Source organism: Camelus dromedarius, chromosome 1, assembly GCF_036321535.1.
Source record: "Camelus dromedarius isolate mCamDro1 chromosome 1, mCamDro1.pat, whole genome shotgun sequence".
Classification (NCBI taxonomy): Eukaryota; Metazoa; Chordata; class Mammalia; order Artiodactyla; family Camelidae; genus Camelus; species Camelus dromedarius.
The window spans coordinates 112,942,810-112,968,646 of record NC_087436.1 but is presented as its reverse complement, the minus strand read 5'-3'; the positions used below and the strand labels follow the sequence as shown (position 1 = coordinate 112,968,646).

The 25,837-nt window shown below is 38.9% G+C and overlaps 1 protein-coding gene across 3 annotated transcripts in view; it reads left to right on the top strand.

The window, feature by feature from the left end:
- The window catches only part of CC2D2A (coiled-coil and C2 domain containing 2A), a 114,351-nt gene extending 89,541 nt beyond the window's left edge, over positions 1 to 24,810 (top strand). For 2 of the 3 annotated variants that reach the window (XM_064487930.1, XM_064487934.1), the window contains 9 exons: positions 2,220 to 2,396; positions 7,269 to 7,472; positions 11,306 to 11,395; positions 12,985 to 13,098; positions 14,510 to 14,644; positions 20,804 to 20,926; positions 22,162 to 22,220; positions 23,034 to 23,211; positions 24,487 to 24,809. In XM_064487930.1, coding sequence (XP_064344000.1) covers positions 2,220 to 2,396; positions 7,269 to 7,472; positions 11,306 to 11,395; positions 12,985 to 13,098; positions 14,510 to 14,644; positions 20,804 to 20,926; positions 22,162 to 22,220; positions 23,034 to 23,211; positions 24,487 to 24,675 — 1,269 coding nt within the window. In that variant the 3' untranslated portion in view covers positions 24,676 to 24,809. Of the gene's footprint in view, positions 1 to 2,219; positions 2,397 to 7,268; positions 7,473 to 11,305; positions 11,396 to 12,984; positions 13,099 to 14,509; positions 14,645 to 20,803; positions 20,927 to 22,161; positions 22,221 to 23,033; positions 23,212 to 24,486 lie in introns of all 3 variants that reach the window. The other variant, XM_031437119.2, reaches the window with a different exon arrangement.
- The last annotated feature ends 1,027 nt before the right edge of the window (positions 24,811 to 25,837 follow it).

Genomic DNA, 25,837 nt, shown 5'->3' with positions numbered 1-25,837 from the left:
ACAAAGGAAACGGTTTAATTCCACACGTGATGACCACATGGAGAAAATGCTGCCTGGGCCACAGTCTCAAGCAAGGTCAAGACCAAAACTCAAGTCTGAGAGGCCTGGACCAGGTGCAATCTCGAGCATCATTTGGAATTGCAGTGCTCCCCAGGCCAGAGGGACAGTCTGCAGGTGAGGCTGCAGTTACACGCTTGCCAAAAAATTTACATTTCCTTCTTTGAATAGATTCGAAAGGAAAAAAGTTTTAAAGAGCACATCATTTTGCAAATCAAACTGCCCACGTTATTTGGCATCACATTTGGAAGGGTACTCAGAAGTAATGACTCCAAACCCCTTCTTGATAAAGGAATCTCCTTTCCTCTACCCTGGAGAAGTCCATACTCTGGTAATGTCCCTCTAGAAGGAGGGCCCTCCCTACCTCACGGGGTAGCTTGCTCTCTTTCCAATAGCTCTGTTGTAAATCTCTTTTCTGTCCTCCCTGGAACCCTCATTTGTAGGTCCTAGTATGAAACTACACAAAACAAGTAGAATCCTGATTCAGTATTAATAATAGGAGTAACTATATTATATTATACAGGCGCATATTATATACCATTACCAGCTAGTTTATATGTCACCTAAATTAAACGTCACAGCAACCCAATAGGCATTATTGTCTCCATTTTATAGATGAAGAAATGGAAGAAAAGGGTGAGTAACTACTCAAATCCCAAAGCTTACAGCAGAGCTGGAATTCAACTTTTACCAGCTTCCAACATGCTTGCATTGGCTTATTCTTAAAGGAGACTGGTAAAAGGAGAGCTATTCAGTGTTTGCATTTATTTGTTTCAGTATTGCTTTTGAGACTGATTTTGCATTAGGTTTGTCAGTTTAAAAGGTCTGTCTGCTTCCAAAGCTCATGCTCTGAAGTGAACCCACAGGGGACATTCTGCAGTATCTGAGGACATTTTTGGTTGTTACAACTAGCAGGGGTGCAACTGGTATCCAGTGTGCTGAGGCCAGAAACACTACAAGCGTCCCACAACGCACAGGACAGCTCTCCAGAACAAAGCACTGCCCAGCTCCAGACGTGAGCATTGCCGGTCCCCTCCCGGCTCATCTGTCTCGTTGACAGCAGAGCAGACGTGCCGGCTGTTCCCGCTGGACTTCACACGGCGCTGGCTTTATGCTCTCTTCTCCCTCTTCCGCCTGGTATGGGCTTTGGGGGAGCTCTACCAATGCAAGGAGGAAAATAAACAAAAGCTTACTTAATCCCTCTCTAGAGGGCATTAAGTTCTTTCTCTTACATCTCCTGAGACATAACTGCCACAAAAGACTGAAATAAAAATTGGATTCTTTGAGAGTCCGTGAATCTCAGATGCTCGCCTCAGTAGTTTTGCAGCAGTGGACAGTCTTTCGTAACCTCACTGGTGCTTTGACTACACAGGACTAAAAATTCTGCCTTTTTGAACCTCTACCTAAGTTAGGTCATTTCATGTAAATGGCCTGAAATTCATTCAGCCTACATTTATTGAGCACCTACTCAATACAAAACACTGCTATACATTGGAGAAGGGTGCACAGATTTTATTTGCAAAGAGCAATTATCTAAAAAATACGATAAATATGCACGTGACGACAAAGTCTGGCAGAACGTGTCTGTGCAACAGGTGAAAGCAGTGCCCCGTACGTGAGGCTGGCGGAGGTAACAAAAGCAACCATGAAGATGACACCTGACCCGAGCCTTGAAGAATGACTGAAGTCTAAAAGGTGGAGACAGGAAGCTGGGGCATTCCAGAGAAGGGGACCGATCGCTAGCTGACACTCACTTACCTTACGACAGGCATTTTCCTTAGTGTTCTACGTCTGTTAAGCCTTGAGTGCACGCAACTGCCCCACAAAGTAGGTACTACTGCTGTCTCCTTTTTACAAATGCAGAAGCCGAGTCACTTAGAGTTTAATCCAAGATTTGAGCCCAGGCAATCTGGTGTTGGTTTCAACTTGCATAATTTGTACATGCTCTCATGAACTAAGGAGAGAAGGCAGGAAAAGACAGAGCCCTTTCTATGCGAGCTTAAGGAGACCAGCCTGGAGAGACCAGGTTAGGGGGGTGGGGCCCTGAATACCAGTCTGAGCAGCGTTTACTAAATTCATCAGATGATGAGGAGTTGACACTTGCCCTTGAACTTCTGTTGGAAAATCACCAGGAGGCTTACCAAGTCGCATTTTCTTCACAGATTGAAGGAACCTTTAAAATCAATATTCCCCCAGTTCTTCTGGGCTACAGCAAGGAGCGAAGCGTGATTGCTGAGCGGGGTTTTGACTCTGTCCGAAGCCTCAGTGAAGGCTCCTACATCACCCTGTTCATTACCCTGGAGCCCCAGCTGGTTCCCGGGGAGTCAGTTCGAGAAAAGGTAACTGCATACTCTTTGAAATCGCGCGTCTGACGCAGATGAAACGTGGGAAGTGCTTGCCAGGCTCCACTTTTATAAACTTGGACTAAATGGCACAAGCAGAGATTCCCTTACTTCAGCGACTGTTTATTACTCTGTTAGTCTGGACAGAACAAAGGTGAGAGAACAGCTGTGTGAGTCTGTTTTTTCCACTGTGTCAATAATTACGTCGATCAGCAATTTAAACTTTTAGCAAAGCGAGACAAATATGAACATGCTTTGCTTTTCAAAGAATTTTCTCAACAGGAAGAAAACGAAATATGACAGACTGGAAAAGCAGGCTGCTCTATTATCTTGACATTTATTGGCAAGGGTGCTGACATACATTTCCAAGGCTGACCTCACAATCCTGGTTGTGTTGTATATTGAATCAATTCATAGGATCATAAAGCTAAGACCCTCAGGGGTCACCACAGTCCATTTCAGTGCCTTCAGACAGAAACAAATAAATATATGCACACGTCCTCTAATTTTGCATAGCTCTAGACAAAAAGAATTTCTAGGACTTCTATTTGTTAGCATCTGTTTCTCCACCTTCATAACTGGGAGATACTTTCTTAATTTAACATACTTTGAGCAGCACTGATGCATACTGCCCTCATGGGATTTAGGAGAAAGTATTGATCGTGACCTTTTATTATTATAAATTCATACAGTAATAACAACCTCCACCAACACCATGTATTGACTTGTTACTCTGTCAGACAGTGATGTATGTCCTCTCTTTTAAACTCACAGCTGTCCTGTACGCTGGGTCTGCTACTGAGAGACGAGGGCAGTGAGGCTCAACTGTCCAGGGTCACCCGGGCAGTAAATGGCAGAGCTAACAATTAAACAACTGTCTGACTTTAAAGCATATGTCTTCAACAAATATTTACTGAGCATCTTCTATATGACAGGCATTTTTTTAGGTACTGGGGACAAAGCAGCCTAAAGAAGTGGCTAAAAATTCCTCGGAGCTTACACTCATACGTGAGCCCACACGGTTAACTAAGCCATTCTGCACATGTTGTTATGCTGACTCTTTATCCACTGTAATTAAGACTCAGAGATGACAAAGAATGAGCACATTCCTCTGTTTCTTTTTCAGTTTTACAATGTGGTTCACAGAGAAAAATACCACCATTATTTCCTATTTGCAAGGCATTTACAGGAAAACATGAAGGATTGTTGGAAAAACGAATCTACTGAAATTCAAATTAATCTCATATGCTAGCATTTGTCACTAACGCTGTGACAAATATGTTCTCCAGAAAACATGTTAGCATATATACATTTCAGAATATTTCTAGAGAGGGAAACATGTATTCAGAGTGCTCTTCTTCATGTATAAACTCAAGAGAAAGCCAACAAGCATGTCTACCAGAAGAACACTCTCAGATAAAAGATGATTTTGCTATTTCAGACGCAGTCAGCAAGCACTCCATCTGGAGGTGAGCTTCCAAAACACGTGCGAGCAGTGTGACTGAGGCTGAAAACCAGAGATGTCCTTGCTGTCAGGCGTTCTTCCCAGGCACTGACCAATGCAGGAGTTTTTAAGATCCTATAGCCTTCCTTCCTTAAAATGAGATGTCTAAGCGGTCAGCCGCTGCCTTCCGTGGCATTTCACTGCCCCGCTGTGGCTGTTACGGAGTGTTGCTCTTAGACCTTTACAGTGAAGGCATAAGGAAGCCCCTTCAGAACGCAGACCCTGGAGATCCTTGATAAGGAAGGCTTGTGCACTGACAGAACCCGGCGCCCTGCACACGCAGCGGCAGAAACCACCACTCAGTGACCCCCTGCAGATTATTCAGGACCGAGAAGCACTCATTTTGAATCATAGGGACCACAAACCCAGAATTGTTTTTCTGCTTAACAGCAACTTTCAGGATTAGCAGATCAGTGCTCTCTCCACCATGACCCCATATTGAACCAATCCATATGATTTTTTTTTCAAGGTATTTACTCATAGAACTTCCCAAAAAATTCGTAGCAACTCCTGAAATTCTTATTTTAACATCCCCTACTTTACATTGTCTCAGGAAAAACAGAAAAAAAAATTTTAAATAGATCATTTCTGTTAATAAAGTCTTCCTCTTGTTTCCTCTTTTTTTCTTTCTTGCATCTGATAGATGAGTGACATGCTTAAAAAGGTACTAAGTGTTTTGTTTTGTCATCAGTCAATAGTTATTAGGCTTCAATTAGCTGCTTCTGTCCTCTGCCGTCTAACAGAAGCTGCTGGGTCCTAACATGTGTGTGATCCCTTGGCCATGAACTACAGATGCCTGTAATTCATGAAGAATGTCCAGCTTTGTCTTTTGGCCCATTTCTTTTCGTCAGAAAGATTCTTACTTAGCTCTGAATCGGGAAGTCACGTGTCTGAATGTCACTTGCGTACTGGGAGCTACCTCCACTGTTTCCAGGTCCTTAAATCCATGGGCTGCTTCTTACAGAAACAGTGTGGTTGTGACAGTTCTTTCTGGTCAGTGGAGCTGCCACAGTTTAGGTATTCAAAGGGAAAATCAACCTCATTCAGTTTTCTGCAAATATTTACATTAACCTAGAGGTCAAAGAATCGGCCCAGTTAAGAATCTTCCAAATTTCATGTTCAGTCAGATTGTGAATTTGTCAGATTCACATTTATTTGTTTCATAATAAACGACCCAAATCCTTTTACTATTTAACTTCCGCTTGGCACTTCTTAGATTACCAACATAACACACTACTCCTTAGATTACTGTTTCAATCCATTGAATGGCACCCTGGTGGCCTAAATAAGTATGAATGATCATTAACAGATACCTGTTAAATGCTTACCTTCTGCATACTCAGTGCAGAGAAGAGCGCAGATGATTCCGACATGAGCCCTGCTCTCAGGAAGCACTGGTTAGAGTCAAAATACACAGCAGTACATAAAGGTCCAAGTGGTAGGAAAGGTTTTATACATACTTTTTTCAACTTGGACAGCCAGTAGTCAGGGCTGATTCAAGATCTTTCCTGTTCTTGCTGGACAGTGCCAACAGCTGCCTCTCATCAATGCTTCGGTAGCATACTGTGTCTATCACCGTAGGATCTCTGGTCAAGTATTTTAAGTGCCTGATTGCTTATTGCTGTTCTCCTCTAGACTAGCAGTTTCTTGTGGGTACCATTTCATATACATTAATCCAGAGTGCCTGGAACCTTTTAGACTTTCAGCAAACACTTTTCAAATAATCGGAGAAATATGTAAATTAGTGAGTTGGAAGGAAACACAGATGAATTCAACAGGGTGCTTTTTTTCACACCACCCATCCATTTCGTAATTCTTAACCTTTCTAAAGTTACAATTATTTCTGCCTTAAGAGTCTGTGACACACCCATACCAAAGTCTTATAAGCTCACCTTTTTCATTTATTTATCTATCCTTCATCATACCTAGTTGGTAGCTGCCATGTCTTGGCACTTTGCAGAGTAGTGGATGGTTATGATTATGACGATGTTAAGATTCGGGTGTCGAGGGACATCCAGTGATAACGTATAGGAGGCTTCTGGAGATGCCCCCATCCTACCTAACCCCCACAACTGCTACCCAAATTTCTCAGGATACAACAATCAAATTAGAACCAAGAGCCACAATCCAGCTCCATTATAAGAGGATCAAGAACAATTAGGATATTTTAGATTGTATTTAAAGTCATAAAAAAGTAATGGGATATTTTCTATGTTCCCATTCATTTACTCAACAACATTTGTTAAGCAGTTATCATGTGCTGAGTAGTATCCTCGATACTGGAGATAAAAAACTGATAAAAACAAAATCCCTGACTTCAGGAATCTTACTCTATGAGGGAGACAAAGTAAACGAATGTATCAGTAGATTTAAATGCTAAAAAAATAAAGCCGAGTGTGAAGGGGATATAGCTGGATGTATTTCCCTCCTCAAAAACGAACAAAACTGACAAATTTCTATAAATAAATAAATAAATAAATAAATAAATAAATACATACATACATACATACTGTCAAGTACTGCCTGGAATCTAAATTCTACTTAGAGTTAATTTTCTAATAAAATTGTGCATTTGTCTTCAAATCCTTTGAAATATAAGCAATCATACATATACTTTTATACTAAACAACAAAATTCTTATAAAAATATTTAAATATCTGCTTTTTTCATGCTACTTTTCAGCAATTGCTGGAGGGAGTAATGACACCATACATCTAGAGACAACTGAAATTTGTTCTGTTTCATCTGTTTTGAGTTACTTTAAAAAGTCTGGGACTTGGCTCATCTTGGATCAGAAAACCACCTAAGAAAACTATTACACATTTTACATTTCTAGGTCTGCTTCCTTGTACGTTGAGACACGTTAGTGTTATCTATCACATTGATTATGGATTTCAAATTTTTGAACATATCCATAAATACCTGTAAATTTGTTGTCCTTTTAACATGAGTTCCTTTGGCTTTGCATTTGAGATGCTAGATTTCTAAGCTCCTCTCCCCTCTAAAACCAGTCTCAAAATACAAATAAAACCATTGCTGGGTCTCATCAGAATTAGTACATCATAGTTTAATTATTATATGTTGTTTTATTAACCCAGTAATTTCCATAGCGCTGCTTGCCTGTTGACTACTTTCTTTCAATCCTGTTGGATATATTTAATGTATTTAATGAACCCATCTAATTTTTAGATTATAAATATAATTAAACAAAGCTTCAGGAACACCAGGGCGTGACAGTTCTGTAAGAGGTCGTTAAATCATGCTTCCTGACACATGTTGAGTTTATGTTGACTGTGGGATCTGAACAGGTTCTACTGCGTCTCCTGTAATCATAAAAAAATTCCACAGAGTCTTTCTTTTTAAAGTTTGATTCTCAGGAAGATGAGAAATTGCTTCAAGCAACAGAGAAGTTTCAAGCTGAATGTGCCCTAAAGTTTCCAAATCGTCAGTGCCTTACAACAGTGATTGACATCAGTGGGAAGACCGTCTTTATTACGCGTTATCTCAAGCCTTTGAACCCTCCTCAGGAGCTCCTTAATGCCTACCCCAACAACCCCCAGGCAACAGCAGTAAGTATTTCGTAGCCAATCAGTGTTGGTGCTAAAAAGGTTTTAAAATTTCAATGTACTGCCCTCTCAGTTACCGTATTTCACAGTACTTAGGACAGTAACTATATCAAGGTCATTGGTGATTAAAGTCAGGATTACAACTATTTTAGTACCACGAGGCTTACTTTCTTTAACAGAGTCTGAAGGTGCCAGCGAGGATAATCATTCTTAGTCCATCCATTCAGTGAGCAGTTAAGTACTGAGTGCTTACTGCTTCCCTGGCATTATGTTGGGTGCTAGAAAATTAACACTGGGAAGATGCTGTATCTACACTTTCTCCACGTCTTATACAAACACGTTTTCATTACGTGTTCTCTATAACTTTGCTAGAATTTGAATCTAGGCCTCTGATGTCAAAACTCATGCACTTTCTATTATAGCAAGATAACTATTCAGTATTATACTTAATGCTCTAATCATTAAATTCAAAACAAGCAAAAATTATTTCCAAGATTTAAGTATATACATAGGCCATCACCACAAAAAGCATCCATGCTGATGTATTAAATATACATGCACCATGTTCTGCCTGCAGAGCACCAGACCTATTGTGATCTCACGTGAACAGACACTGTACGTTAAACGGGCTATTCTTAGGTCGATACTGTAACCCCTAACTGTCTGGAGGGTGGACAGTATAGAGAGTAATTGCTGCTAATAAGTCATTAATATTGTAATTTAGGGATAAGGTAATGATACACCTATTTGCATATATAAACACCTTGTGTTCCACATTTCATTTACCTTTTTATTATTCAACTTTTATTAAAAGCCAGAATAGGGACTTCTATTCTCTTTAGCATAGAAGATATGCGGAAACCTTCTCCAGTAGAGAACACTTAAGAGTTATGAGTAAAATATTTAAAACATGTTTTAAATCATGACTGAAATAGAAATAAGGTGAGGAGGAAACCAGAGACAGGGAACAAGAAAGCAAGACTCTACAAGGGTGAGGGCTTGGAATAGTGTTCGCTCTGAGGTCATCCTGTAATTCCTGATGCCCAGAGCTCGGTTTCAATGGGCCACAGGCTGCTAGAGACAGGAAACAGAGTGTGGCGCTAGAGTAGGCTGCAAGGCTGAATTAGAGACTCAGCTACAGAGCTGGGACTCCCGAAGGGCAAAATCATTGGGAGGTAAACTAGGAAATACCCTGCCCTGTAGAAAGAAACCTCCTGTGCTCAATCTTGTCTCTGGATGGAAGAGAAAAAAGGAAAAGTCTCTCCTGAGAATTCCTAATCACTGGGCTGTATTTATTCACATTTGGGACTGAAATTTACACTACCGCTATGACCCCCAAAAACTTCAACAAAAAATTAAAGTAGTCCATATTGGTAATGGCCCTGAGTTTTTGTCAGAAGCAAAAACAAATCCTTCTAGAAGAACATCCTTTAAATTCAGCCTCAGAAAGTTTCCACAGAAAGATTTCCAAGAAACACGAACATATAAAAGATCATCAGTGAAGAAATAAGTCACTATGAAAGAAGGTAGGAATTAGCAGAAACAACCAACTGCAGAATCAGGCTGCAAAGCCTGCACTTATTAGAATGATCAGATTCAGAATATAAAATAGGTATGTTTAATAAGTTTAAGAAGTCTAGGGAATTGAAAATAGAACAAAAGAACAACAGACTATTAGAACTGACAAGCAGAGTGTTAAAAGTACTACATGGAACTTGTAGAAATAAAAGAATAAGTTAAAATGAGAAACTGAACAGTTTAAACATGACAGCAAAGAAAATTAAATACAGAGTTAAATTACATACAGTTAAATAGAGAATTAGTGAACTGTAATACACACGCCAAGAAATTACTTGGAGTATAGCACAGAGAAAGAAAAAAATGGAAGATATAAAGGAGTGGTTAACAGACATGGATGAGAAGGGGAAGGACCGAATTGTGTATAAAAGGAGAAAAGCAATATTCAAAGAGACAGAGCTGAGAACGTTCAAGGTCTGACGAAAGACAACAGTTCTCTGATTCAAAAAGCCCAATGAATCCTACAGAAGATAAGTAAAATGAAATTAAATCTTAGGCATACCATAGGGAACTACAAAAACAAAGATGATGTTAAAAGCAGCTAGGGAGAAAATGCAGATTGTCTACAAAAGAACAATAATTAGGCCAGTGGATTTTTTAGCTACACAAGTGAAAGCCAGAAAAGGAATAACATCTTCAAAAGCCTAAAAGAAAATAACCATCAAACTAGTCATTTCTATCCAGTGAAACTATCATTTACACAAACACTGGGAGAACTTGCAACCAAAAGATTCTCCCTTAAGAAGTTTCTAAAAAATACACTTTAAAGAGAAGGAAGGAGGGAGGGGAATAGCTCAGTGGTAGAGCGCATCCTTAGCATGCACGAGGTTCTGGGTTCAGTCCCCAGTAGCTCCATTTAAAAAGAGAGAGAGAGAGAGAAGGAAGGAAGGTTATCAGAAAATCCTAGATGCAGCACAGAATGATAGGCGAAGAGAACGGGAAATTTGTGAGTCAGTCAGCAAACACTGTAAATCACAGCAATAATAAAAAGATGTGGTTGAAAAATCAGGACAGGACAAAAATCCTGAAGAAATGCATGTATGTCAGGACAGGATTGATGAGAGTATTTTAATGCCCCTGTATTTTCCAAGATGAAGGCAAAGATAATTATTAATTTTAGAGTTTAAGTTAAATATTCATATTGAAATTTCTAGATTAAGAATTTAAAAGGATTTTTTAAAGTGAGTATAACTTCTAAACTAGCAGAAGATAAAGTAGTGAAATGGGGTAAAGCGAGTGGGGAAGAAAAAAAAACATTGGAAAAGTGTGAAAAATAAAAAATAAAAAGCACAGAATAAGGTAGTAGAAATAGTCTAAAATATTTACCAATAATCACAATCAACGCAAAGGGATGAAACTTTCCAGTTAAAAGACAAAGACTATAAAACCAGATTTTTAAAACGATCTGTAGTGGAACTTGACAAGCTGATTCTAACATATATATGGCAGAGCAAAGGGCCAAAAAATAACAAAGACAGTTCTGAAGAAGAAGAAGTCAGTGGGAAGGGCCACCATATCATATATCCAGGTACTTACGAGACCCTGGTAATTAAGGTACAGTGGTACTGACACACACATACCAAACAGAAAAATGGAAGAGAATTAAAAAATCCAGACAGATCCACTCAAATGTCACTCCCTCAATCCTGATATATGACAAATTGTACTGGGATCACCAATCTTACACATGGAAAAAATAAAAAACAGATGCCTGCTTCACACCATTCAACTGCACATAGATTTTAAAAGACATTCCCAGAAGTCAGAAACATGAAAGGCCAATAAGCATATGAGAGGATGTTCAACTTCCTTAGCAATTACAGAAATATGAGTTATACCCACAATGATGCACTAACCTTGGTTACTATATACTACTGCCCTCTAGAAGGAACCAGGGCTTCTTGGAGAACTGGCTGCTTTCAGGATTGAGCTAGGGGAAATACAAGATGATCCTGGAAAGTCCTGTTATGCCAGAAAGTAAGTGGGGGAAAAAAGAAGATGAATGAGGTCATTTCAAAGAGACACAAGAGCCAGTTCCTCCATCTGTAAAAGATGGGTGGATGCTGACAGTAATCCTCCTCAGGATGTTTAGAGAAGATTAAATGAGATAGTATTAACACAACACTTAGCTGCACTTGTGAGCATTTGTTTCATTTCATTCACATAAATGTTTGTGATATATGAAACTTTCTTGCAAGAAATAAGAGCCAGCTTTCTATTTTATTAGAAAAAAATTACAGCTAATTTTGTTTGACCAGGAACTGGTGGCTCGATACGTGTCTTTGATTCCCTTCTTGCCTGACTCTGTTTCGTTTGCTGGTATCTGTGACCTGTGGAGCACATCTGATGTAAGTAGTTCTTCCTCACAGATTCACTGGTTTGAGCTGACTTCATGGAATACTAGTAAATGGCTTGCATAATTTTAAATTGCAACACTCATTAGTCATTATAAAAATCTACATGGCCATCTCTTTAGCAGGATGAGCTAAATTCTGAAGTATTTTTTTTCTTCCTGGTTCAAGTTGCCCAAAGTTCAGAAGTTAAAGAAAGAAAAGTAATTATTTGTGCGCACACACACACACATCCCACTTCAGATATCTTAATGCTATTTTATCCTCCCAATGTTACTTTAACAACATCCCAATTTTATTTATTAAATAATCAAAATCACAATATATATTACATTTGAAAATTGCATATTCCTTAATTTACGGGCATCTGAAAGCATGTTATTAGTCATTCAGTATGGATTTCTTGGTCACCTATCACGTAGTAGACACTGTGCCGAGTTCTGGCTATGAGCAAAATAAACATGGCCTCTGACCTCATGGAACTTACAACCAATGCACGCTACACAAACTTACAAATGGGTCTTCAGTAGTATGAAACAAACATGTATTATCACTGGTATTCATTCTGCTTCTGAATCTCACATCACACTGTGTTTGCATAAAATTGAACTGTGTTATACAACTCCCTTTGAAGGATAGCTCTAAATGAAAGAAATTTAAGTATACTTTAAAATTTTTTCTCCAATATATTTTGGCAACATAATGTTGACAATTTTAAAGATAAAATTTCCATAACCTCAAGATATCCATAAGAAGATATACAAAGAATAGAATAATTAATATGCTCTAGAGTCAGACTATCTTGACCACTTCCGAGGTGATGCCTTATCTCTCTGTGCCTCCACTTCCTCATCTGTAAAATGGGAAGAGTATCACCCCCAAAGGTTTATTCTAGGATTAAGTGAATTAATGCATGCAATGTGCTTAAAGCAGTGTGGTGGCAGGGTTGGAGGATATGAACAGGCAGAGCACAGAGGATTTTCAGGTCAATGAAGACACTCTGCATGATGCTGTAATGACGGAGTTGTCAACACCCACAGAATGTATAACACCGAGAGTGAACCTTACGTATAAACTATGGACTTTGGGTAATTAGACAGTGTGTCCAGGTAGGTTTATCGGTTGTAACACGTGTACCGCTCTGGTGGGGCATGTTGATAGTGGGAGGCTGTGCCTGTATGGGAGCAAGAAAAATCCGGGAATTCCTTTGCTGTGAACCTAAAACTGCTCTAAAAAAAATCAAGCTTTTAAAAAGTGTTTAGCACATAGGGAGCTATCATATATAAATTCAAAATAAAAAAAGTTTAACCTTTGAAATTTGTCTCCCCCACCCCACCTCGTAACTGATTCTAGAAGCCTGTGTCATCAGTGTCAGAGAAAACATCATGTCCAACTAAAAGTGGTTTTTTTAATTTTATTGAATTAACAACACAGCACCAAAATTTGGAAAAAATATTTTTAAAATAGGTCTTATGCTTTAAGGCACTAATTTTAACAATAACTTTTTAAAATTCTGTACAGCCCATGTAGAGTGAAGCAGTCAGTCAGTGCAACATCTTTTTTTTTTTCTTTTTTCTTTTTGTCAGCAATTTCTTGATCTCCTGGCAGGAGATGAAGAAGAGCATGCAGTATTGTTATGCAATTATTTCCTGTCCCTGGGGAAGAAGGCCTGGCTGGTGATGGGCAGTGCCATTCCCGAGGTAAGGCCAGGCAGGACGGCTCTAACAGCGTCATTGTCTAACGTGGTTGTGTTATGTTCCAAGTCATGGACAGGAGTTTCTTCATAACAGTCCTTTGAGTTGCAAGGAAAGTGGTCCAGAAATTCCAGTGGTAAGACACAAAATGGTTTTGAGGGTACTTGGGCCCTACACAATAAATGCTGCAGGGTGTTTTTGGCAAATCTGAGCCCTTTCGCACCCATAGACCCTACCTAGCTCTGTCTTTTTAGTATGAGCTCCCTCCAGCCTCTGTTACTAAGAATTCTGATTTCCTTAGTGATCTAAGTGTCATTCATGCCAAGGAGTGAGGTGAGGGAGATTAAAAAGTACAAACTTTTAGTTCTAAAATACGTGAGTCACAGGTATGAAATGTACAGTGTGGGGGATATAGTCAGCAATTATGTAACACCTTTGTATGGCGACAGATGACAACTAGGCTGATCATGGTGATCATTCTGAAATGAATAGAAATATCACTATGTTGTATACCCGGAACTAACATACTGTTGTCGGTCAATTACACTTCAAAAACAAACAGACAAACACCCACAGAAAAGAGATCGATTTGTGTCTACCAGAGGCAGGGAGTAGCAGGGAAGGGGAATTAGATAAAGGTAAGCAAAAGGTACAAAGCTCCAGTTATAAGATAAACAAGTAATGTACAACACAATAAAGATAACTAAAAGTGCTCATGGTAGAATTACTGCTGTTATTCTGAGACATGTATACAGGTAATAAGGGGAAAAGTTAATGAGTAATTATGTAATTTTTTCATTCTATCATTCCATGTTTTTGAGAATTTTAATTCTAGGTGTGGAAGAAAGGAGATGATACAGTTACAGTATTAAAGAGGTTGAATAAAAAGCCTAAAAGAAAAAATGAAAACTGCTGTGCATTATAAATGAAAGCTATTAAGAGAGTAAATCCTAAGAATTCTCATGATAAGAAAAATTTTTTTGTTTCTTTAATGTTATTTGAGACGATACATGTTCGCTAAACCTACTGTGGTAATCATTTCATGAAGTATGGAAGTCAAATCACGTTGTACACCTTAAACTTATACAGTGCTGGATGTCAGTTTTATCTCAATAAAACTGAAAAAATATATATCCCATTTAATTAATTCTTTTAAAGAATATTGGTTGGAGTAACACACTTCTCCTATCCCTGTGGGGTCACTTACACTGCACTAGTAGCACATGCAAGAATTTTGCAAAAATAAACTTGATTTTATTTTTCAGTCCAGCACAATCTAGAACTTCAAACTAATTTTCACCATTAGCCATGGGGTTTAGAAAACAGGGCCCAACTAAAGTTATGATTATCTGTGAACTACTCTCGACCCGAATTGCATAATTAATCAGAAACTGTTTTAATGGCTATTTTCCTTCAGGGCCCAACTGCCTATGTGCTAACTCGGGAGCAAAGTCACTATTTAATATGGAATCCCTGCAGCGGACATTTTTATGGACAATTTGATACATTCTGTCCCTTAAAAAGTGTGGGCTGTTTAATAGGTCCTGATAATGTAAGTAGTACCATTTCCTCTTAAATACAGTCGGTTGACTATTGCTTGTTTTTTTTTTTTTGACCTACTGACTTTAATAACATGTTACATATCAAAAATTTTATATAAACATCTACATATACCATTTAAAGAAATGTAGCATCAAGCACAGTGGCAGAACGGTCCTAAATAACAATTTTTGGTTGAATTAGTCACCCAATCGGCAAGATGCAGAATGAGGCTAAAGAAGAATGTAGGATTTAGATTCAGAGGACCTGAGATTGTATCCTGGCTCTGCCCCGTCTTCCTTTCCAAAATACGTATTTACAATGCCTAATTCGTAGTGCTGGAGAACTAAATAAGGCACATTTATCACCTGAAAAGACTTTTCTTCCTTTCTTCTTTTTCCTTTTTTCTTAAGAGATTCCCATGTACCATCAGATGATCCAGTTGCACCCGGTTTCGCGGGGGGAGGCGCATTTAATTACGAAGGGTCCTGTAGAAAGCACTGTTCAAAAACACGAGTTATGGGATCAGACTGCCTGAATTTAAATGCCAGCTTCATCATTTACTAGCTGTGTGATCTTAGGAAAGTTTCTTAATCTTATACAGCCTCAGTTTCTTCATTGGTAAAATGAAGGTATTTCCTAGTCATTTCTTCGTAGAGTAGTTGTGAGAAGTAAATGAGATAATCAATGCAAAGCAGCTAACACACAGTAGCAACTGTGTTGGCTAACGTGACTGTTTTTTAAATCACTGTCTAACCGTAGTGATCTCTGTCAGAAAAATCATTTAAGCATGCATCCCCAATATATGTTTTTTTCATTTATAAGTTATATATGTGTCGTTATATTATTTATATTATACACAGAAGAAACTCTTGAAGTAAAAATAAATAATTAGAAGATCTAATATTCTCTTCTCACATCCCTGTGATGTGCCCCCTGCTTTGCAGACCACCAGTCTGCTCTTCAGGATTACTGCCAAAATTAGAAATACATGGCAAGCATCCGGCGAAGTACTTGTCTTTCATAGGTATTCGGCAAATGATAATTGTTATTAATTACAATGTGAAAAGAGCATTGTAGAGCGCCATCTGCATGTTAATTATTATTTTTAATTAAAAGCTCCATCTACATGTGGAGAACCATTCTAAGGTCATATTAGCAATCAGGCAGAGTCAACAGGTATTGAAAAAGCCTTCAAAGAACTCCACTTTCCGTCAAAATTATCATTAGTTCTCAAAACAATTACTGTATGATTGACTAATTTCCATAAAGCTCAAGTCTTGTGAGGAAGACAGACCCCCTTTTCTCCTCTTCTGACCAGACAGGCTCATGATGCCAGCCATCCCTCACGGCAGCTGTTCTGAACCTGCTCTAAGCCCCGGCCATGCGCAGGAGAGGACGGTCAGGCTCGCTTTGTTGGCCTGGCACTCTAGGGACCTCAACTGCCCTCTGCTCCACCGCACCACCTCTTTGGACTGTCAGTCTTTCTCTTCCTTCACTCCTTTGCCAAGACGGAAGCCTCCTTCTCCACCCATGTGTGTGTTTCCATTACTACTCCAACATTTGGCTCCGTTAATTGTTCCAACTTGGCTCTATATGTTTTCTCGCTCCTTCTCAACCTCTAGATGGGCTCAGAAGTCCAACAATTCTAAGCTGTGTTCTCCCCACCTGGCTACACCCCAAACTACCATTGCCCCTCTCTTTCCAAAATTCTTTAAATACTAATTATATCCTCTGGCTTCCACTTTCTCAGTAAACTCAGACTTGAACCCCCTATAATCTAGCTCCTCTTCCCGACCATTTTACAGAAATAAACTCTGAGACGTACCATTGTCTTACTAATGGATAGATAAATAAATCCAATGGTATACTCGCATCCTCACTCTCCTCTCCCTTTTATGGCTCATGACACAACACCTTCCCGTCTTTGGTTTACTGATAAAGGACTGTTTTCATTTCTCTGCAATAGCTTCTTAGGTTTCTTTCACTGGCTCTTCTTCCCACACCTTAAAAGTAGATTTTCTGAAAATTCTCTATTTAGATTTCTTGCAGGACCATACCTATTATTATTCATCATAGCTCTAACTAGTTTATCCTGGCAAGGAAGTCATCATTCTGACCAGAATCTTTGGGTCCTCAACTTTCAGCTGTTTGCTGGACACCCAGGTGCTTTGTCAAAGTCTCAAATTCAGGATGTCCATAACTCAAATTACTTCTCCTTTGTCTCTAAAAACAGCTCCTCCTCCAGGCCTTCCTATTTCTATGGATGTCAATTACCCGGATTCAAACCCCAGAACTGTCCTTGATTCCCCCCCCCCTTACTTCTTTCTAATTCAATCCTATTAATAGATACCAAGTCACATAGATTCTACCTCTTCTGTTTTCCAGTCATGCCATTATCGTCTCATCCTGCATTACTGTAGTCAACTTAATCATCTGTCTTCAGTTCAGTCCATTATTTGGTACACTGACACCTGATGTTTCCGAATGTTCAGCTTTCATCATTTGATGGCTCAAAAAGTATTGACAGTACCTCACTGTATACAGATTTTAGAATAAACTTCTCACCTTTTATTTGAAAGCCTTTATGTAACCTGACTTCAGCTCTTTCCTCAGTGTTATTTCTCACTGCTTTTCTAACACATTCCCTACCCTATAGCCAAAGTGTAGTTCTGAAAGATTTTGTCTTCTTAAAACAATTGCTTGATTTGGATTCCAAGGATCAAGGCCTCCTACCTCCTTGGCTGCCACTTTTCTGTGACCTTTGCTGCTTTTTGTTATTTCTCCAAATTTGAAAAACCAGGGATCCTCAAAGTTCATCAAACCCCTTTTCTATCTATACTTCCCCCTAGGAACACACACAAGCTGATGACCCCCAAATCTGTATCTCTATCTCACCTAGCTCCCAGAACTTCAGACTCAAATGTCCAACTACCTACTCAACACTTTCATGTAACTAACATGCCCAAATTAAACTCCCAGTTTCCTTTTGCAGTCTTTCTGATCTCAATAAATGGCAACTCCATCAATCCAGTTACTTAGGTCAAAATCCTTGGAAACATGTTTGATTCCTTTCTTTCTCTGACATCCAATCCATCAGCCAATTCTACTGGCTCTGCCTTCAACTGCTACCATTTTTGTCCATACCACTGTAGCTTTCACCTGGATTATTATTTATTTTTTAAATTTTTATACAATTTTAAAGGTCACATTCCATACAGTTATTATAAAATACTGGCTATATTACCCATGTTGTACAGTACACCCCTGTAGCTTATCTTAGACCCAGTAGTGTGTACCTCCCACCACTGGTAACCACTAGTTTGTTCTCTGTATCTGAGTGTGGTTTTTTTTGTTACCGTTACTAGTTTGTTTTATTTTTTAGAGTCCACATATAAGTGATATCATACTGTATCTTGTCTTTCTGTTTGCCTTATTTCACTTGGCATAATGCCCTCCAAGTCCATCTATGTTGCTGCAAAGGGCAATATTTTGTTCTTTTTTATGACTGAATAGTATTCCGTTGTATACATATACCACATCTTGATACATTTGTTGATGGATGGTTAGGTTGCTTCCGTATCTTGGCAACTGTAAATAATGCTGCTATGAACTCTGGGGTACATCCATCCTTCCGGATTAGTGTTTTTGTTTTTTTCAGATATATACACAGAAGTGCAACTACTGGGTCATATGGTAGTTCTAATTTTAGGTTTTTGAGAAACCTTCACATTGTTTTCCAAAGTGGCTGCACCAATTTTCATTCCCACCAACAGTATAAGAGGGTTCCCTTTCCTCTATATCTTCACCAACATTTGTGTTCTTATTTGATGACAGCATTCTGACAGGTGTGAGGTAATAGCTCACTGTGATTTAAATTTGCATTTCCCTGATGATTAGCAATGCCGAGCACCTTTTCATGTGCCTTTTCGCCATCTACATTTCCTCTTTGGAAAAATGTCTATGTAGTTCTTCAGCCCATTTTTCAACCTGGTTGCTTATTTTTTTGATGTTGAGTTGTGTGAGCTTTTTATACATGTCAAATACTAACCCCTTATCAGTCATATCATTTACAAATCTCCCATTCAGCAGGTTCTCTTTTTATCTTGTTGATGGTTTCCTTTGCTGTGCAAAAGCTTTTAAGTTTAATTAGGTTTCATTTGTTAATTTTTGTTTTTATTTCCTTTACTTTAGGAGACAGATCCAAAAAAATATTGCTGCAATTTATGTCAAAGAGTGTTCTTTATTTTCCTCTAGGAGTTTTAAAGTATCTGGTCTTACATTTAGGTCTTTAATCCATTTTGAGTTTATTTTTGTATATTCTCATCTGGACTATTCAAAATAGCCCAACAGGAGACTTACCTACTTGAATCTACCCTCTTCTGTTTAATCTCAAAAGAACAAAGAATATTCCTGTTAAAATAGAAGGTAAATTATGTCACTCCTCTGCTTAAAATACTCCAGTGGCTTCTTAGTCACTTACGAGTCAAAGCTTAAATCTTTAAAGTGGCTCACAAGGCCTTCTATGATCTGACAACTGCCCTGCCCCCACATCTTCTGCTGATCCTCTTTCTTGCTCTAATTTGCTCACTCCTCTGAAGTCACTGTCTTCTTCTTGTTCCTCAAACACATCAAGCACTTTGCATCTGCTAGTTCCTCTGCATAGATGACCCTTCCCCTTATCAGATATCTTCATTAATTTGTCACTTACTTCTTATATCTATGATCAAAAGCTATCTTTCCAGTGAAAACTTCTCTGCTTACCCTAAAATTTCACCTCTTCCTGCAGTTTTCTCCACAGAGTTTGTAAGCTTAGCTATTGCCACAATAAAATAGTAAAACCCCGTCTTCAAACTAGATGGCTTCAGACAATTACTCTTATGCAACTGTGGGTCAGCAGGGATGGTTCTGGGCAGGGACAGCTCTGCTTCATGCGTTTTTATTCTGGGACTAGCGGCGATGGCAGAGGCACAAGAGGGCAAACAGGAACACACAGAGCTTCTTAAGCTTGGACACAGAAGTTACACACTGACCTTTCTATCCCATTCTCCTGACCAAGAGGCAAGGAAATACTTCTACCCTTTTAGTGGTAGGAACTGCCAAGTAACAGGGCCAAGGATGTGCGTATAGAATGAGTGGAGAATCGGGGCCAATAGTTCAGTCTACTACATCATGTATCATCTGATATTCCATGGGTTTACTTGTTTGTTTGCACTGTCTTCTCTTTAGCTACTGCATGTTGGTAGAAACTCTGTTTCATTCACAACTTTATCCCCAGTGATTAGAACTGAGCCTAAATATAATAGGTACTTGCTGATTATGTTGAATGAACAAATTTACCACTCATGCACGCAGTCACTCATATGCCTACCATATGCCGACTGGGAACTATGCTAGATGCTAAAGATACAACAGTGAATAAAGCACATGGCAAATGTCCTCAAGGCAACATTTAATAGTCTAGTGAGATAGATAATTATAAACAATGATAAATACTAATAATAGTAATAAGATAGCTAACACTTTTTGAGTACTTACTATGTACCAGGCATTGTTGTAAGAGGTACAGTTGAAATAAGGACTCATTTAATCTGCTCAGTAACTTTATGAGGTAAGGACCATTATCCTACTTGTGTAGAGGAGGAAGCTGAGGCACACAGTAGTTAATTGTCTAAAGTCACATATGTAGTAAATGTTGGAGCCAGAATGCAAATGCAAGTGGTCTGGTTCCAGAATCAGTATGCTACAGTATGCTACAAGACAGCCACTCACATACCAGAGGTTACAGAGTGCTATGGAAGCAGAGAGATGGAGACTTAACACAGTGAGGAGGCTGGGAAGAGCAGGGTTAGGAGAGAATAGCCCAAGAAAGGAGTAGCCTTGTCTGTCTTCTAAAAAATTCTAGGTTATCACCAGGAACTACCTTATTTCATCAACATACAATCAACAGTAAGGTGTACCTCAACTGCAGATATAAAAAAAATCTGGAAAAATGGCTCATGACAACTATATGATGCCACTGATTGTAAAATTCTCATCAGTTTTACAGATAAAAATATGACAGTGTGCAAGCTACATGTTCTCTTGCTGTCTCCATACATACCTGCACACACATGCATATATACGTAGACGTCTGCTACCATATATGCTGATGTAGTCTTGTCTTTTTTAGATCTGGTTTAATATTCAACGATATGACTCCCCACTAAGGATAAATTTTGATGTCACCAAGCCCAAGCTTTGGAAATCTTTCTTTTCAAGAAGCCTTCCATATCCTGGCCTTTCCAGTGTTCAGGTGCTTTTTTTTTTTTATTATTAACAAATGTAGACAAAGAAAGTGGGGAATTTGACATCATTATACTGGGGGGCCAGATATTTTCTGAGCCTTAATTCTACTCCTAGATATTTAGTCTAGAATAATATTTGATTTTCAAAATTAGTTAAGCCCAACTCACAATAAGAAATAGACCATCATATCATGAACCAGGATATACATACATGAAAGAAGTTCTGATATAGAATCCCATGACTTTAAAAAATACCACAAAACATATTCCATGTAATTTTTTAAATGCTGGTCTCAATTCACTAAATTAATTTCATCACTGCCACTGAAACATGAAATCAAACTGTACAGCATGACCCAGGAGGGGCTCATAACATTAATTCAGAGAGACCTGGACAGCAGTAGATTATGTAAAGCATGCGATTAAAACTTTAAACTTGCTAGCTAGGTATATACATATGTCTTTCTGTGTGTCTAATAGAAAATGCATTTTTTACTGTGGATCAAACCTTTCCCAAAAAAGCTTCAAAAAAAATCACCATAGATAAGTTCTCCTACGTATACAAGGTAACATAAGAGTTTTCACAGGAACATTGTCTGTAGAAACCTAGGAAACAGAATGACAGAAGGAAAAAGGGATATGATGGATTTTATAGTAGTTACACAAATATGTCAATATCAATGAATCTTAGTAAATACTTGAAAATAGCATTTGCTATTATCTCTAAATACAACGTTAAGGAGAAAAAGCAAGTTGCATAGTCTCAGTATAAAATTATTACATAAAGTTTAGAAAACATGCAAAACCATACAATATATTGTTTAGGAAAACATACATTTGTAGTTAAATCATAAACACATTTCACTAATTTGCTTATCTCCACTGACTGTAATGTAAACACCATGAGGGCAGGAATTTTATTCACAGCTGTATCCCCTCACCTGTAAAAGTCCGCGGCACGCAGCAGGTGTTCAATATATGTTGAATGAAAGAGTGCTAAAAAACAAATTCAGGGCACGGTTACTTCTGTGAGGAGAGAGAAGGGTAGTAAAATGGAGAGAGAACTACAAAGCACTATAAGGTAGGTCATGGATACACTGGCAGCTCTTACATTATTCTCTATATCTAACTGAAAGTCTGAGAATTTATAATTTTTTTAAAAAAGATTTAGAAAATGATGTATAGCTATGGAAATGAAGTGTAAATGATTTACAGAATTTCTGAACTATTTTTTCTTTTGTAGCCAGAAGAGCTAATTTACCAGCGCACAGACAAAGTGGCCGCCGCCGAACTACAAGACAGGTCACGTGATACCCATAAATCCACATGCAACCTGCCACTAGGAGTGTTAATACCAAACCAAACAATTCTCAGCCTGCATCGATGTGAGATAATTCGGGCAACTAAATTTCAATTCGTGTTTATAGATACCAAGTACAGATATGATCTCTAAATCCCAAGGCCCAGAAGAAGGCTGTGGTATATAACATGGTGTGGGACACACAGTCGTGAAGTCCAGCAGTGATAGGTAGTTCTCCAAAAGCTTCACCTCGGACCTGAGTTCGACATCATGTTATTTATGGGTCTTGTTCAGACAGTGTCATAATCTTCAGCTTAAATATGCTTTTGTCCAATTAGTGGTTAACTGACCTTCAGCTACTTTATAAACCTAACACAGGCAGAAAGCTGGTAAGAGCCCATTTGAGGCCCAATAAACCTTATAATCTGGTAAAATATAACTTATTTTCCCAGTTTCACAAGCATGGAAACTGAGGCTCAGAGAGGCCCACATACATGTTAAGTGTTAGAGGGCGCTTCTGAGCCCAGCCAGATACAATTTCAAAGCCAGTGTGCCCTTTCTAATGTCTCAAGCCATGTGAAGAGCAGCATGTCAAACTGCATAAGGTTAAATCTGACTCTTTTTGAGGTATTATTACTAGAAAACACCAGTTTACTCTCAAATGCAAGTTTTGAAGCCTGATTTGGGCTCCTCACAGAGAACAACTAATTCCTGAAAACATCTTTCTTTTAATAGTTTCTAAACATTATTTTTTATTTCTGCTTACAAGGGAAAAGTCAAGTCACCGAGAAATGGAGTTTATTTTTTATAAACAGGATTGAAAAAATACTGAAAGAAAAAATCATGGACTGGAGGCCACGCCGTCTGACGCGGTGGAACAGATACTGCGCCTCCACCCTGCGCCACTTCCTGCCTCTGTTAGAAAGGAGTCAAGGAGAAGGCGCGGAAGACGACCACCGGGCAGAGCTGCTCCGGCAGCTGGGAGACTACAGGGTTGGTAGAAGTCTGTGCGTTTCTTCATTTCAAATTGGAAACTGCTCGGTAATAGGTTTTTGGAATGAAAATACCTACACTGCTCTCCAAAGTACACAGATGAAGCAGCACAGACTGATAAATGTGATTAAAAGTTCAAATGCAAAAATGAACCAATCATTAAACAGCAAAATGCCTCTATACAATGAAAATACCATCCCTTTTTGTAGGAGTATCCAATGAAAAATAGTACCTTTTAAAAACTGCAGGAGTATTAAATAAATTCAAACTATCTGGCTAAGAGCATATTAGACTCAACTGAGCATAAAGCTGAAACCAACCACTCTAGATCAGATTTTTTTTTAAAGGATATGATTTTATACTAACTGCTTTTCATTGGAAAGAAAAATTCTCATTACTAGATAATATATATTCTCTACTGCCTGCCAGTAGTGCTGTGTGTTCATATCCTATAGCTGGATAATAAAACCTAGAGAGCCGTCTCAAACTAAAACAGTAAGCCTTGTTGGCTCAACAGTGTGGTATCACCTTGGATATTTAATTCTATTCGCTGACTAAAACGTATCCTTTAACTTCTACAGCTAAGTTTTCAGCCACAATTCAATTCAAGTAACAGAAAACTTAGTTCAAACAAGCTTGAGCAAGAAAAAGAACTTACTGGCTTATTTAGGTAAAAGTTAGGGTGAGGAGCTATCAGGGCTGTACCATTTTTCCTCGTCGCCCACTCTGCCCTCCTCCACGTGACGGCATCATCCTCAGGCTGGCTTTTCTCGTGGTATCAAACGGCTGGATGGGTCCTGGCAAGACTCACATCTGCACCCACGGTTCTGACTGAGCAGGAGATCACCCATGCGCCATCACTTTTTCACAAGTTTCCTTGATCATATGCTCTTCCCTGTGGATCAACACTGAGGCCAGGGGAACAGAATGTATTAACTTAACCCAGGTCCCTGGAATTGCATGGGTTTCTATTCCAACTCAGGGATGTAAGGAAGAGGGAGGGGAACAGTGGATGGTGACCGGGTCACTAACTGGTGTCTCATACACCAAGTAAATATGCTAGCAATCAAAACAAAAAGACATTTAGCTGCTTTCCATTTTCTGTATTGCTAATACATAGCTGAATAGAAAAACAAAACTAAATAAATGACTCCGAGATCTAGAAGGAACACTTCTTATTAAGAATGTTAAGAATTGCACTCATTTATCTAGGGAAAATATAGTGAAAACTTCAGGTTCCCTAATAATTTAAAATGTCGGGTTTTTTTCTTTCAGTTCTCTGGATTCCCCCTTCACATGCCCTACTCTGAAGTAAAGCCTTTGATTGAAGCTGTGTATAGCACTGGAGTGCACAGCATCGATGCTCCGAATGTTGAGTTCGCTTTAGCTGTATATATCCACCCGTATCCCAAAAATGTTTTGTCCGTTTGGATCTATGTTGCCTCCCTTATACGCAACAGGTAATTTTTTTTCATTGTACTTTTATATCATGTTAAAACTGTAAGATATGAGAATATTTTTTAAGCTCTACTGATCCATCAGAGGGAAGAAAATACTTGCAAATAATGAAATAAAATTAGCATTATTTTCCAAATGTGCAAAATAAGTGTTTTTATTTAGTAGTCGGCCTCGTCTCTGCCACTCTGAGCCTAAAGTCAATTGTGACTACCTAGAGCTGGCCCTTACCCTGCGAACGTCCACCTGGGTCTGTATTTGCTCACTTTCTACTTGGAATACTCTTCTTTTTTGCCTGTACGGCAGAGTATCAATCGTATTTTTAAGACCTAGTAAAAGATACAACTTCTCTGGGGGAAGGAGAAATAACTTTGCAATATAAAATGTGTATTTTTAACAACTGAATTCCTCCCTAAGACCTTATCCTTCAAGAATACTGAGCAAGCACACACATGTACACACGTGCCCCCACATACACACACATGCACCAATTGAAGCAACAGAGTATTTTAAATATTCATCAAAAGGGAAGTAGTTTTAAAAATTAAGACATTTCTCTGGACTGAATGTGTCCCCCACCTCGCCAAATTCGTATGTTGAAACCATAATCCCTAGGCAATGGTACTAGAGACAGGTCATTAGGGAGTAATTAGGTCATAAGGACGGAGCCCTCATGATGGGACGAGTGCCCTCTAAGAAGAGACACGAGAGCACACTTCCTCTCCAGGCCATGTGTGGACACAACGAGAAGACAGCTGTCTGCAAACCAGAGAGAATTCTCACGCGACACCAGACCTGCTGGCATCCTGACTCTGGACTTTTTCAGCCTCCAGAACTGTGAGAAATGAATGCTTGCTGTTTAAGCCATCCAGCCTATGGTAATCTGTCTTAGCAGCCCAAAGTGACTAAGCCAGACAAAGTCAGATAATATTAAAAGGGATTAAATGTGTGACATGGAGACATGTGCAAAAATAGAAATATGTAACACAGGCTCCCTCAACAGCAGCACTACTGACGCTGTTCCAAGTAATCACTTGTCATGTGGGGCTCTGTGGGATGCTGAGCAGCGTCCCTGGACTCTACCCACTAGCTGCCCGCTGCATTCTTCCCCTCTGCCAAGTGCTGACAACCAAATGTGCTGTCAGATATTGCCAGATGTCCTCTATCGGAT